Source organism: Aspergillus sydowii, assembly GCF_001890705.1.
Source record: "Aspergillus sydowii CBS 593.65 unplaced genomic scaffold ASPSYscaffold_1, whole genome shotgun sequence".
NCBI lineage: Eukaryota > Fungi > Ascomycota > Eurotiomycetes > Eurotiales > Aspergillaceae > Aspergillus > Aspergillus sydowii.
Genome location: NW_024467859.1, coordinates 3,574,968 through 3,589,327, shown reverse-complemented (window position 1 = coordinate 3,589,327; position 14,360 = coordinate 3,574,968). Strand labels below are relative to the sequence as shown.

At 49.4% G+C, this 14,360-nt stretch overlaps 6 protein-coding genes across 6 annotated transcripts; 4 read left to right on the top strand and 2 right to left on the bottom strand.

Annotated features, from left to right (window-relative positions):
* Positions 1 to 146: 146 nt before the first annotated feature.
* cyp5 (putative peptidyl-prolyl cis-trans isomerase) lies at positions 147 to 1,439 on the top strand. The gene is made up of 3 exons (XM_040845113.1): positions 147 to 330; positions 400 to 465; positions 563 to 1,439. Exons 1-3 carry the CDS (start codon positions 319 to 321, stop codon positions 1,124 to 1,126), a joined length of 642 nt encoding a protein of 213 aa, XP_040708429.1. The 5' UTR covers positions 147 to 318; the 3' UTR covers positions 1,127 to 1,439.
* Positions 1,440 to 1,771: 332 nt separating this feature from the next.
* zpr1 (zinc finger-containing protein ZPR1) lies at positions 1,772 to 3,250 on the bottom strand (the record flags this gene model as incomplete). The annotated part of the gene is made up of 2 exons (XM_040841161.1): positions 1,772 to 3,049; positions 3,113 to 3,250. The coding sequence occupies 2 exons, from the start codon at positions 3,248 to 3,250 to the stop codon at positions 1,772 to 1,774; spliced, it is 1,416 nt and encodes a 471-aa protein (XP_040708428.1).
* Positions 3,251 to 3,784: 534 nt separating this feature from the next.
* ASPSYDRAFT_141642 (RTP1/Tango6 family protein) lies at positions 3,785 to 7,229 on the top strand (the record flags this gene model as incomplete). The annotated part of the gene is made up of 2 exons (XM_040841170.1): positions 3,785 to 4,395; positions 4,445 to 7,229. The coding sequence occupies 2 exons, from the start codon at positions 3,785 to 3,787 to the stop codon at positions 7,227 to 7,229; spliced, it is 3,396 nt and encodes a 1,131-aa protein (XP_040708427.1).
* A 145-nt stretch (positions 7,230 to 7,374) lies between these two features.
* Positions 7,375 to 9,964, bottom strand: ASPSYDRAFT_335401 (RNA lariat debranching enzyme). Its single transcript, XM_040845109.1, has 3 exons — positions 9,732 to 9,964; positions 9,557 to 9,658; positions 7,375 to 9,502 (listed from the first exon to the last, which is right to left on the bottom strand). Exons 1-3 carry the CDS (start codon positions 9,777 to 9,779, stop codon positions 7,520 to 7,522), a joined length of 2,133 nt encoding a protein of 710 aa, XP_040708426.1. The 5' UTR covers positions 9,780 to 9,964; the 3' UTR covers positions 7,375 to 7,519.
* Positions 9,965 to 10,149: 185 nt separating this feature from the next.
* Positions 10,150 to 10,716, top strand: ASPSYDRAFT_84619 (uncharacterized protein; the record flags this gene model as incomplete). Its single annotated transcript, XM_040851379.1, has 1 exon — positions 10,150 to 10,716. One exon carries the CDS (start codon positions 10,150 to 10,152, stop codon positions 10,714 to 10,716), a length of 567 nt encoding a protein of 188 aa, XP_040708425.1.
* A 269-nt stretch (positions 10,717 to 10,985) lies between these two features.
* Positions 10,986 to 14,249, top strand: canA (putative cullin binding protein CanA; the record flags this gene model as incomplete). Its single annotated transcript, XM_040844299.1, has 3 exons — positions 10,986 to 13,355; positions 13,415 to 13,753; positions 13,833 to 14,249. 3 exons carry the CDS (start codon positions 10,986 to 10,988, stop codon positions 14,247 to 14,249), a joined length of 3,126 nt encoding a protein of 1,041 aa, XP_040708424.1.
* Between the last annotated feature and the right edge of the window lie 111 nt (positions 14,250 to 14,360).

Here is a 14,360-nt window from a genome sequence, read left to right as displayed (position 1 = left end):
TTCAAAGGTAGTGATTGTTGATGGACGACCCGGGAGCAGAAACAAGGCGATGGATACTCTTCGACGCTAAGGGACGCGATGGATAACAATGACCTGTTAACAGAGCTTTGGCCTGCAAATATGCCTCAAATAGTATAACCACATAGACAAGCAGAAATGTTTGAAGTGATTGTCGGACTCAAGCATGTTCCAGTTCCAATCACCTCGAGTGTCATGTGACTCGCGCTTTTCCGAGATGCTTCTTTCCGCATCCGCGTCGGTGATATCTGGACCCAGCTTAACCATTCTCGGAGGTGTTGCAATCAGACATGAACAATAATGTCTGTCACAGTGAGTACTTCACAGAATAAATGGATGTTATCTAGCCGTTCAAAAGCTTACTCAATTTTTGTATCACAGCTCCATACTACCCAGGGCGACCTCAAAGTCGAGCTTTTTTGTGAAGCGGTGCCCAAAACAGCAGAAGTACGTCACGGGCGTCGCGAAATAGTTTCCTTTTCCTACCATCCTCCGTGGAACCTCAATCTCAAATTATTACCGAACTAACTGGAGTCCTCTGCAGAACTTTATCGCTCTCTGCGCAACCGGCGCATACAACAACACGCCATTCCACCGTCTAATGCCCGGCTTCATGATACAAGGCGGCGACATTTCCCTTGGACCAGCAGCAAACTTATCAAGCGGGGGCACGAAACCGATGCTTCCCTTCGATGACATTCCCAAAGGCGGTACCTCGATCTACCACCCCTCGGCACTAAACCAAGAAATTCACCTCCCGGCCCTCCGGCATAATACGCGCGGAATTCTTTCTATGGCGTCCCGGCCGGTCAAAAACCAGACTGCACCCGGATCTCAGGGAGCCACAGGTTCTACAATCAACGGAAGTCAATTTTTCATCACCTTTGCTGCAGCACCACACCTCGATGGAACGAGCACGGTATTTGGGAAGGTTTTGAATCTAACGGCGCAAGACGAGGGCGGTGATATTCTGACGAAGCTGGAAAAGGCGAATGTTAAGGTTGACAAGAAGGGAAGGGTTGTTCAACCTAAGGAAGGTGAAGATACAGAGTATGAGGCGCTTCGGATCAACAAGGTGACGGTTCACGCCAATCCGTTCGCTACATGAATGGGGCCACCAGATGCCTTATAAACTGTGATCAGGCGACCTGCCGCGTCGTGGCCCCATTATCCTAGACAAACACCAGTGCGAAGTGCTGTTGCTATAGAGCGAAGCAAAGAGATCCGCATCCGCTGAAGAGGCAGGATATCTTCGCCATTGAGCCAAAATCAGCACTTAGCTTAGGCTTTATCTAGCCTTATTTAACGGCCTCATGAACTTTGGTATCTCGCTATACGTCATGAGCAACGCTTCCTGCCAGCTTCACTCGCCCGGTCACCGAGACCATCTTAGCCAAAGCTATTAACTAAGATAGCATTATGTGCTCGAAATCTCAACAATCATGCCGGGAAATATGGTAAATAATCCATTTATGCGAGTTGGAAATGATAAATACTTCTTGGCTTCAATGACATCTAAAAACCACTTTTTGGTACCCTAACCTAACCCATAACATAATACTCACGCCCCCGGCAAACTGCTTCATAAACCCCTTCTAGAAAACAAACCGGCAATCGAGCCTTATGCTGGATGAAATAAATTAATATAAACGCACCGTCACCATGCTCACAAAAGGCCAAGATATCATAAACACATCAAGAATCAAAGATCATAAAATGGAGACAACAAAGTGTCTATGTGGGTATCGTTGGATCATGACTTGTTTTCAACTTCATCTTTCTTGTCCTTGTCCTGCTCGTCCTCTTCATATCCCTCAACCTTCATGTCCTTGAGACCAAGCTCCTCTTCTTCCTCTTCCGTGCGAGTATATTCCTCGGTCTTCATCTGATGGTCAGGTTCCGGGGCGCACAAGTCCTGAACGTAACTGTTGGCCATGGGATCTTCGAGCGTAATCACAAACTTCATTTCACCCTTGATAGCTGAATCAAGACGAGCGAAGAAGCGGGCCCACTTGTCCTTGTCGGATTCCGCCATGCTGTCACCCCCGCTCTGTGTAGAGTCATCAATATCGTAAATCTGACCCTTCAGCTGGTCACGGATTTCAGTGAGAAGTCCCTCAACGGTTGTGAATCGTCCACCTAGAGTGCCGGGTTGGACGGTCACTTCGAGCTCCTCGCTGAGTAGTGCGCAAGTATCGGACTTCAAAATATCGCGGTGGAGATCCACAATAGATTCGACGCTAAGTGTGATGCGCTTTCCTTTCTCGGGAACTTCACCACCGGTCTTTACATCGCTAGATCGGTAACCGCAGTGATCACAGACATTGCTCCAAATAAATACTTCCTTGAAGTATGGGATGTCAACTTTTTGCATGTTCACAACGCAGTTCTTGGAACAAGCGGGGCACTCGGCGGGAAGACTGTAAACCTTTCCGTCAATAATATCCAGGTCCTCTGGATTCCCAAATGCCTCTCCCTCGTTCTTGACAGCCTCAGGATCAGCGGCAATTCCGAGTTCTTCGTTCTGTTGATGTGTACGGGCATAATCACGACGCCTGTAGTTGCGCCCTGTGTCCTGGGTCGTAGGAGCAATCCAAGAGTTACCGGTTGGATCATCGAGAGAAACGGTAAATGGGTAACCCTCGCGGTCCAGGATCTTCTGTAGTTTGTCGATAATCGGCTGGAGTGCGTCGTGCAGCTCGGGTGCCTGAACCTTTCGCAGAGGCTGCTCGCCGGAGAGTGATTCATGGATCTTCTGAATGACACCCTCCACAGTAGTCAACTGACTTTCACCCTTGGGCATCTCAATGCCCAATGACTCAACCTTAAAGATCGAAACATCGCTTCGAATAACCTGCCGTTGGAGATCATCTTCGTTCTCGACATCGAGTGTATATACTGAGCCCTTCTCTTGGATCTGTCCGGCGGACTTGACGGAGTTATCTTTCGTATGACAATGTTCACATTCGAAAGATTCCAGAATAATGTCGCGGAAGAAGGGCACTCGAAGAAGCAATAACCTAGTAGTTCCCTGAATAAGATGTTAGTCGGACTCTTCCTCTACCTGAACAGATATTTCCCTAAAAAAACCTACATTCTCGTGGCAGTTCATGCATAAACTCTCCACCTGCATGACACCAGTCTCTTCATCTCTCTCAACGAGGTCTCCCGGCTTCTGGAACTGGGATCCAGGAACCTCCTCCTTGGCGACGGGCTGATCATCCATTGACATTGTTACTTGTATATATTCGCAGCGGAATGAGCGTGAGGTTACGATTCGGAGGATATCGTGGGGTATATGGCCAGTTCAGTCAATCCTCTTGGGTCTGGGTAACGGAAATAAATAAGGAAAAAGTTGTACTAAAACGGAATCTTCCTGCGCTTTCCACGCCTGGGCAGTGGCGGGGCAACTTTTTTTTCTTCGGAGGGGTTAATAATTGGGCGGAGATAAAGTTTAGTCATATCGATAGCGGTTGGCGCCTAAGGTGTCTGCAGGGCGGAGCATTATTCCCCCGAGTTCCCCAAAAGTGGCATAGCGTGCTACTATGATGGGTAGAATTGTCATGGACCCTGCTCAGATTTATAACGACACAGACGACCTGCTTGGATGTGAAGTCCTGGTATTATCCGAATGTAAAAGACTTGGTCATTTGATTAATTGATATGGGAGACCCGGCGAGGATTAGGGACGCCTTCGCTGCAGGAAGCGAGTTTCTAAGCCCAGTTCTTCAGCGAGGCACGCAAACCTAGCCATCGATTGCACTGAATGCAAGATTTTGCTAACTTGAATCAAGACGAACTACAGAAGTCTAAGGGCAAATCGCTGATAAGTATCCTGAACCAGAATCTGCTTGAGCCTTCATCAGAAGATGCAACTGCCAGAGCAAGTGTTATCGCCAAGGCATTGGAATTGCTCTCCCAAATCCATGTAGCATTTGTCAGTCCCGTAAGCGATGCAGACCAGGCGCCTGTGACCAGTGAGGACCGAGAAGATCCGAATCTCGAGGATGCAAAACGTCGCCGCATCCTTCATGCTCTTCTGGATCTGATTTCCTTGGAAGGAATATACCCTTCACTTTCGTCTGGAGTAGGAATTCCCCTCCAACAACGGGTTATATCCGTCTTGCCAGCAGGTGTCATTGCTCAGCAGGATACTTCTGCGCACGATAAACCTCAGGATGCTTTTGTACTCCGCCACATACTAACGACTTTGTCCGACATTATATTTGATGCTCGACCTAGCATACAGCCTGTGATTAGTGGTCGCATTCTGAGTGATATAATAAGTGCATCGTCAGATTTAGGCTACAATCCGAATATCTCACCGGGCGATGAGCAATCTCAATATCGCCAAATCCTGGCCAGAATTGTTGAAGAGTATGTGCCGTGCATGTCATCGCATTTGCATGTACTGACACATTCCCAGCACACCGAGCTCCAATCTATTGCCCACATTGTCTGCATTTCTTCAATCAAATCCATCTCCATGGTTTAAGGCAATTATTACCGGGCTTCTCTCTCGCGTACCTTTGCGTGAAAATGGAGTGCTTCAGACGATTATTTTCCTCGCTTCCCAACTTGCACCGTCCTTAGGACAGGAGGCCCAGGAACAAGTTTCCAGCGGTCCGCATATCACCGTAAGCGCCATTATGCACGCTTCGCGGTTGCTATCGTCCGTCCCTCAGGGGATGGAAGCGAGTGACTACTTCAAGGTCATAGGGCCTCAATTGCTAGCCTTGATCGATGGAAATGATCCGGATCTGCGAAAGGCTGCTGCATATATTGTGGGCAACGGAATCCTCGGTAAAAAAACATACGGTACACCTGGAACAGTTGGGCATTCAATATTCCTAGAGCCCATTTTCAAGGTTCTGGCAGGAACCCTTGACGAATCCTCTCGTATATATATTGCACCGCCACAAGAAACTCAACGAGCGACATCCAAAAACATTATATCCAGTGGGCCTGAAATCGTATTAGCAGTTGACAGATTGAGAACATTGGTTTTGCAACCGCCAAACCCTGGACTCGTCAAAAGAGTTGTCTTCCCAATCCTTCTGCCGCTCTGGGGTTTTGCTTGCTTCAGCAAGCAACAGCAAATTATGGACTTTCATGATAACGTCATGGCCATCTTGCAGACGTATTTTGGAATATCAGTTGGATTTCTGCCTTTGAAAAAGATTGTCCACAACTTTCTGTGGAACGGAGGCTCAACTTGCGCTTATGACGTGGATACTTCAAACAGAATCATATTAAAAAAGCCTGAAGCTGACGAAACTGGAAATGACCTGGTTGGCCTTATGGACTCCCTGCAGTCGCGAACTAAATTATTCATGAGCTTACTGGATGCCGACCCCAGTCGAGACGAACAGACAGGAGAAGTCTTCCTTTATGTGAGCGAGACCTGGCTTGGACAAGGTTCGAGCAATGCTCAGAACCCTCATCAGCTAGAATTGTTTCCAAACGATGGCGGCTCTGATAATATCATGCGGAAGTTGGTTAGCGCTAAATTAGCAGAAGCGCTTCTGGATACCTTCAAAGATACTCTCTCTCGACGACCTCTCAAGGTGCTCGAGCTCATAAAGCACATATTAGATGGTGAGCTCAGGACAGTGAATGCTCAAACGAAGCGCCAGATAGGCGAAGGGACCCAAAATATTTCTCTTTCATCCTTAGCCAGTATCGTGCCACCCGAACAGATCGAGTCGAATGAAGCTGCAGGGAGTGACTCGTCTGAATCGCTTCAGGTAGTGTTCAGCTTACTCTCGACAATCCTAGCATCCCCGGAATTCTCTGTGTCAAACGATACGAGTAGCATCCTCGGAACCATTAAAGGGAGACTTGATCAACTTCTACCACATTTACCATCGTCACTATCAAAATCTGGAACAACTGCCTCCATGCTTCTCGAAATTCAAATCGTCTCGCCCGAACAACAGGAATCAAAAGGAAAGTTATCTGAGATACCAGATTTTGAAATCCATCGCCGCGCCTTGGTGAACCTTAATTCGGACCTTCCACCAGTACAAGCCGAAGGATTCTCGCTCCTTTCGGACTTAGTCAGGAAATCTTCGCCAATTCTTGACATACCATCCACGCTAACCCTTCTCTTATCTATCATAACTGATTCCTCGGAAACAGTCGCCAACGACGAATTTATATATCTCAACGCAATCAAGCTCATTGGCACCTTATCCTCGAGACATCCACGCACTGTGGTAAAGACCTTGATTGAGCGATATATAGACAGAAGCGAAAATGCAACCCTAGACCAAAGACTTAAGGTCGGGGAAGCTCTCCTTCGCACGGTACAGGACCTCGGCGAAGGCCTCGCCGGAGAAACGGCCAAGCTACTAGGTGAAGGCCTAATCTCTGTAGCAGGCAGACGGGCACAAAAGCCTCAGGCACAGAAGGATCGCCAGAAAATCATAGGGCAGGAGAGACGGAAAAGGGAACGCGAAGAGCGCCAAAAGCAGAAAGATGCCGCTTCGGGATGGACTCTTTCGGCACCGAAGATACTTGAGGAGCTCATGGATGACGATGGCTCCGAGACGGAAACGCCCGAACAAGCCACCCATTCAGCAAATATAATATCTGCCTGGGCAGCTGGCTCGTCCCGCGACGAAGAGCCCGACGACCTTCGCGTTCGTGCCTCTGCACTCTCTATCCTTGCAACAACTATTCAAACCCATATCATAGGCCTGGACCCCTCGATCCTCTCATCAGCCGTCGACCTTGCCCTCGCAACTCTAATCCTCGAACCAGACGAAGAATCTGCAATTCTCAGACGTGCTAGTGCCGTTCTCCTCCTCGACATGCTGAAATCCCTTGATGACGCGCGTGATGCTCGCGGTAGCCAAAATATAGGTTTTGGGTTTACACTTGCCGACGAGTCGTCTCGTGGTTTTGGCGGCCCGAACGAAAACCCAAGGGGGCCCACCACTATTGGAAACATACCATATATGCTGCGCACACTTGCCGCTGTAGAAGCTCGGGAAACAGACATCATTGTCCGCGGGCATATTCGTGTTCTAACTGAGAGCTTGGAGGCCTGGATTGAGAAGTCGCTTCTATGGGGCGTAGGACATCACTCTGGGGATGTAGGGGACGAGCCGCGATTAGACATAGGCGACCAGGTTGCAGGGTTACGGATTAATCTTTTGGCTGGGAGGAGCGGAACGGAGAGGCCAAAAATTGAAGAAATCGAATAGATAAAGATGCGTGCTCGAATCCAAACACACTACTATGCGGTTTATCCATGTCTGCTTCATTATACCTTTTGCCCCGGGCTAGTTATTATATCTGGCCCATGCTAGGTAGTCGACGATACAATATGACATATAATATGCGTAGAAAAATCATTTGTTACATGCAAGGAAACCGCGGGAACGCCTGCCTAAACTCCGTAGAAAGGCATAGAGTACTGTGTCTATCCCACGATCCATTTTGTCAAAGTTGACATCACGTTTCAGTTCATTTCAAATATAATGGTCGAAACACATTACCAGCGGCGTCCGCCGCCACGCCCAAAACTGCGCCCATAACCACGTCCACGGCCGCCACCACCACGGCCACCGAACCCTCCACGACCTCCACGGCCGCGACCAGTCGATGGATCGCTAGGACGTGGACCCGCAGCAATACGAGCATCACGTTCGTCCTCAGTCAAATAGAATTTGTTTTTTATGCCGATTAGCTCGCAGAACGCGGCTGTCTGCGGGTTGTTGTACTCGGGTGGTTGCTGCTCGGTGGTAATTGGGACTGCAGGATCATAAACCGGCGCAGTAGGAGTGAAATTTTCAGGAACCGCAAGCTTCCCGGGCTTGACGACATGTTCTTCAACCCACTTTTCTTCTTCTTCGATGAGCGGCTTGTATGTAGCTTCACCCTTATCTGGGGGTGGTTTGGCGGCCGGATCGCCAAGATTAAGGTCGCCCGCGAAGACGCGGGTGATAGCTAACCATTCTTTATCGTAGTGTAGGCTGAACGGACGTTGCAGCTGCGCTCCATCTTCGTCGGACACGGCACTGATCTCTACAAGTTGAAGGAATTCACGCTTGGGAAGGCATTTGTCAAGCGCTAGGAAATTGGTGGTTTTGTTGAAGATTGCTTCGGGAAAGGGAGGTTTGCCTGGTGCAGCTTGAGGTGGTTCCTGTGGAGTCAGAAAGCTGCTTGGAAGCAGCTTTCGGAGATCCTCAGAAACTTCTGACTGGGGCGCTTGCGAAGTAGGAGGAGGGTGGACTAATTCTGGGCTGGTGGTCGTATTGTCCGCAGTGGCGTTGTGCGTAGGGGGCTGTGCGGTTGTGGTCTGTGGTTCCTGGTCGGACTCGCTATCCAAGTCCAAATCGATCTCGTCGGAGTTCTTGACTGTCTCGGGTTCATGCTGAACCTTCTGTTTCTTATTATCGCGGGGCCCGCTCCTTTCAACACCTGCTAGTTTACGGCCTATCCCATCGTCGTCCGTATCAACCTTGCGCCAGGTTAGGTTGTGTTGGACGATAGGAACCGAAGTTCCTGGATTCTTTGCTTGCTCTGTCAGAAACCGAGAGTTCTCTTCTGCTTCGTTCTTGGCTGCGACTTGGTGGAAATTTTTCCAGGCCGATAATAGCTCGGGAGTGTTTTCAGCAGTGTTATTAGATGAGCCAGTGTCTGTTGCCCCAAGGCCTTGTAAGGCAGTTAATGGCTTAGTTCCATCCGTTGGATGTGTAGAATCTTCAGATTTCCCGTGCTGCCCGACTTTAAGTTCGTTTTGTAGAGGTGCGTTAGTGCCTGGTTTAATTGTACTTAGGTTGGCCCTGGCTTGTTGGTTACCTTCCTCTTCTTCGCCCAAAACCATGGACGTGAAAGAGGCACCGTCCAACCCATAGTGGTGTTTTGACTCATTTTCTTGCGATTCGTGCTGAACGGACGCTGCAAACTTGACGTGCAGGTGGGCAGAAAACCAATAGGCAGGGCGTAACCGTTCAAGAACGTATTGTGCCGCCGAACTACCAAGTCTGCCGTTCTGAGAATCTTCGCCAAGAAATGGTTTCGCCCTGAAGAGCTGGTTCCAATCGCCAGAGTACTCAATTTGCTTGGGCCAGTCGTGCGACAAGCCTATGTCGACCTGTGTACGGACTTGAAGCAACTTGCGGATGTCCAGCTCTCGAACGTGATAAATGCTTCCAATTTCATCCCGGTTAAACGGGAGTCTCTCGAAATGGGGCTTTCTGTAGTCATAACCTTTCCAAATACCGGAGAACCCAGCAATGCGAAGCGGGCCAAATCGCAGAACGTTGGCGGCTCCCAAATAGTAGATGTTGGGTGCTACCCATCCTCCATGATACAGCTCAAAGAGGTGATTACTAGCTTCGTGGTTGCCGCCAATGAAGATGGTCAAGTAAGGTGCAGTTCGTTTCCCGCTGTAATACTCATGAAAATCACCGATTTCCTTGTACTTCGCGGGAACTGACATGCAAGCCATGTCGTTCGAATTGCGAACAGCCTAGATAGAGTTAGGTCCAGAATAACAAAAATGTGAAAGGGGTAGAAAATGTACCTGAAAGTCACCACCTATAATCAGTAGATCGACTCCATCCCATCCATTCAGAGTGGCAGCCTGTTCAACGGACGCGTAAATATCGTGTAGACAGCCATGGCCCTGTATGATGGTTGTTTTGTTAGTGATCTCTAATAGCCACAGAAAACGGCCAAAGGAGCCAACGGATCCTTACGCAACCTTCAACAGCAACCCGAACTGGTGGTGAGCTCGAGCTAGACATCTCGATATCCGACCACGGCCACAGCGGCCGCGAGGACGAGATATTGAGTGGAGAATTGGTGTTTTGGAAAGTGCTTAATCAAAGGCAAGGGTAAAACGTTAGAACTCGAGGAAAGGGAAGAATTTGCACGAAGAATAAAGAAATAGAAGGAAGAGAAATCTTGGAGGAAGGCAAAGTGTGATGAGGGATGGTTGAAGGCAAGAGAGTTGAGGACGGTGGTTGTGTTCTGCTTCCCGGGCTCGTTTTCTTATCAGATCCGAGGCGTGATTTTTTCGTTGTACAACCTTCACTTCTTCCTGTGTTATTCTCTCACTTCTCAGCTGCCCAGGGCCCCGAGTTTTGAAATCGAAACTCCGAATTATCAGATATAATGCATTTCAAGGAATACACACCCAGGTTGAATTTTCTCAAGGATTCTGCCAGCTCCCTGAGTACGACGAGTCCCTCTACTGCCGCCTACTTAATGTCCGCCCATAATGTCATCTTCCATGAAGAGCACAAGCCGCTCAGCCAACGGCTGCATGATTCGTTCTGTGGCGCCTGTGGTGGTCCTAGGAATAATGAGTGGACGAAGATAACATCCATTAAAAAGAAAAATCAAAAGCGCGCCACTTCCTCGCTCGCAAAAGGCCTCACGGCAGAAGGAGCTACTGTTTACAAGTGCCTGCGTTGCCGTCGACGGACAGTGACCCAGCCTCGCGCTCCATCAAAAGCTGCTTCTGTCACTGTTCCCACCGTTGATTCTCGGCCGTCTTCATCTGCTGCGTCTCCGGCTTTACCAGAGAAAGTGTCTGCTAGTAAAACTACGGAAAACGCCAGTAGTAAAAAGCGAGCCAAGGCGAGAAAACAGGGTGGATTGCAGGCTCTTCTCGCTACAAAGCAATCTCAAAGTGACTCAAACAAGTCGCTGGACTTGTTTGACTTTCTCCAGCAATAAAAACTGTCTTGTTCCTCATATTTTCCTGACTCGCCGCTTTGTTGCCCATCATCCTTTCTTATGCCAAGCTCGGAATATCGGCACTCTTTATTCCGAACTGAAGTGAGACTAGCGCGGGGCAGCAGCTCTCTCCACAGCTTCGGCCTATTCTGGTGTTAGTCCAGTCCAGCTTCAAGGCTCCAATCTCTCACTGAAGCTCTCGAGCTAAGGTGCCCTGGCCCAGCTTCCCCGGTTTTTCTCTTTTTCGCGGAATTGCTAAATCTGTAACAATGTCGTCTGACGCAATGTCGGACTACTCCCACGATGACGAGCACGATCCCCAAACAGATGAGCTCCGCGAGACAGCCTTAGTGACGCTGGAGGCATTGATCAGCTCCTGCAGCTCTCAGATGCAAACATACCTCCCAAATACCATAAATTCCGCCTTACGATATCTGAAGTACGACCCCAATGTTGCCGATAACGAAGAAGACGAGGAGATGGGTGGTACACAAGACGACGGGTCCGAAGACGACGCTACGGAGGAGCCTGACATGGAAGATGACGAATTTGAGGATTTTGAAGAAGAAGGAGGCTACAGTGACATAGATGATATGAGCTGGAAGGTTCGTCGATGTGCTGCGAAGCTTCTGTACGCTGTTATTTCCACCTATGCACGAGGTCGTGCCCTCGACGATGCGTCCTTGTATCAACAGATAGCGCCTGCTGTTGTCACTCGCTTCAACAAAGAGAGGGAAGAAAGCGTCAAGCTCGAGCTGGTTTCTACAATGGATGCCCTTGTACGCAAAACTGGAGAAGGTTCGATGATAATAACTTCCAATGGATTCTTGGAATCTGTTGGAAGTGGATCCAAGATCTCGAGAAAGAGGAGACGTCAAGACAGTGATGCGAGCATGATTGACTTTGAACCCAGCATGGGTACTACGTCCGCTGCAGGCACCCCACTGGCCGCCCCCTCTTCTCCAAAATCGGGTCCGCAGTCAGAGTTGGCAAATGCCTTGCCTATTATCGTTCGGAGTCTGGTCAAGATGTGGAAGCAGGCGTCTATCCCATTGAAACAAGCAATTATTGTCCTGCTCAAGAGCTTGGCGCTTGTTCGTTATGGTGGGCTCGCAAACCATCTCCAGCAGATTGAAGATCCGATTGCGGATGTGCTCAAATCTTCGTTGTCCGGCGGTTCCTCCGCGTCCGTCGGGGCTTCTGCGAGTGCAGGCACCCTGCAAATCGAAACTCTCGGTCTCATTTCTGCAGTTTCCGAAACACATACCTCTGATGCTCTTCTTCCGTTCCTCATCGCGTTGATTCCCGGTGTCATCGGGGCAGTCAATGACAGGAACTACAAGGTGAGCAGCGAGGCACTCGCGGCAGTGGAGCAAATTGTAAAGGCGCTCACTCCACCTCGGGTTGTTACTGCTTCACCAGACCTTGTTTCACAACTGGAGAAATTATATGATGTCAGCCATAATCGCATCGCTGATACGAGCGCTGACCTTGAGGTTCGACAGCGAGCCATCCATGTTCTTGGTGTCCTTCTTGCCCGAACATCAGGCGAACAAGGCTCGTCATTCCTCTCATCGCAGTACCGATCTAAAGGACTCGCAACTTTAGTTGACCGCCTAAGGAATGAAACCACACGACTCTCCGCTGTTCGTGCAATCGACGACGTGGCTGTGCTTTGCTCTCGGAAAGAGGATGTGGATTCGACCTGGGTACGCGAGGTGACTGCTGAACTTGGGGCACAGCTGCGCAAATCGGATCGCGTCCTCCGCAGTGCCAGCTTGGAGACTCTCCGTAGCCTCTCGATGAATTACAATACAAGAGTTCATTATGATGGCAACACCATGAAAGGCCTAGAAGACAACCTCATCCCCCTCATCAGTGTGGATGACTTCCATTTACTAGCTCCATCGCTCATCATTGTGGCAAAACTTGTCCCGGGAAATGCGCAGCTTCTTGTCAGCGATTCCCTGGTGTCGGCCATTTGCTCCATAGTTCGCACATCGCTCGCTGGAACTGTCCTGAAAGCGCTGTTATTGCTCGTTAGAGTCATAGGAGAAGAGGAAAATGGTTCAACTTTGATGCATAATCTTTTACAGGATGTTGGTGTCAATGGGGATACGTCCGTTGTCGGGCGAGCCATCGGCACTCTTTTGGTCCATGGCGGTTCAAAGGTGGGTGTACGCATGGAGGACTTCTTATCTGAGTTGCAGAAAACACAAGATTCTCAGCGTCAATGTCTGTCCCTTGCTATCCTGGGTGAATCAGCTCTTCGAATGGGCACCGGCTGCTCGTTGACTCCTGAGGTGTTCATACCCCATTTCAACTCGACATCCGAGAATGTCCGCATGGCTTCAGCCACTGCGCTAGGAAACGCAGCAGCCGGCAATGTCAAAGCCTATCTTCCAACCATTCTGAGCGGCCTGGAAAAGTCCGATCCTCAAAGCTACCTTCTTCTACATTCCGTAAAGGAATTACTTCAGCATCCCGAGATGATCAGGCAGGACCTGGCACCTTCCGCCTTGAACCTCTGGCAGGCTTTGCTCGTTGTCTCCAAGGAAGAAGACAATCGTGCAGTGGGCGCTGAATGTGTTGGACGATTGGCTTTGCTCGACCCTCCTGCTTACATCCCGCAGTTCCAAGTAAGACGTGCCGGCTCTATACTCTACAACTAGTCGCTAACCATCTTTCCCCTTGATAGGAATACCTCTCGAGCGGAGATGCCGGGATCCGTAGCATTGTGATATCTGCATTCCGCTACACCCTTTCCGACTCACGGGATACCTTTAATGACGTCCTAAGACCTCTGATTGTGCCACTCCTAGTCAACATGCTCAGCGAGCGCGATTTAGGAAACCACCGTCTCGCGCTAACAACTCTCAATTCCGCCATTCACAACAAGCTAGCGCTCATTCTCCCTCACCTAGGCGAGCTCCTCCCTGCCGTTCTCGGGGACACGCAGATCAAGCCAGAACTTATTAGAGAGGTTCAAATGGGTCCATTCAAGCACAAGGTCGACGATGGCCTCGAATTGCGCAAGGTAAGCACGCGACTCACCACGCCAATACCATCTCCTCGCTCTACGTATTGCAATGTAACACTAACGACTCTTCCCTCAGACTGCATACGAGACTATCTATGCAGCCCTTGACACATCCTTTTCTCTCTCTCACCTTTCCGAAGTCTATGGCCGCATCCTCGCCGGAATAGACGATGAGCAAGACATCCGCACAATCTCCAACCTCATGACCTCAAAACTCATCACCCTTGCTCCAGAAGAAACTCAGAGACAGCTAGATACGCTCTCCGAGCACTACACGACCGTATTATCCTTCAAGCCTAAGGACAATGCCGTGAAACAGGAAATCGAGAAGGCGCAGGAGGCGTCGACGGGTGTTCTTAAGATTACCCGCGAATTGTCCAAGGCGTTCCCCAGTGCGGAGGCATCTGGCAATAATCATAAGTGGAAAACTTATATGGAGTGGGTTCGTGGGCAATTTAGCACCCAATTGAGTAACCTGGAGCAGGAGTTTTAGGAAGATATATACTAAGGTGGGCTGTAATGACAATCTCGTCTTCAACCAATACTCTTCGTCCTAAAATCCTTACTCTTCCCAGCCAGCTATGTTTTAGTCAATAGGAAATAA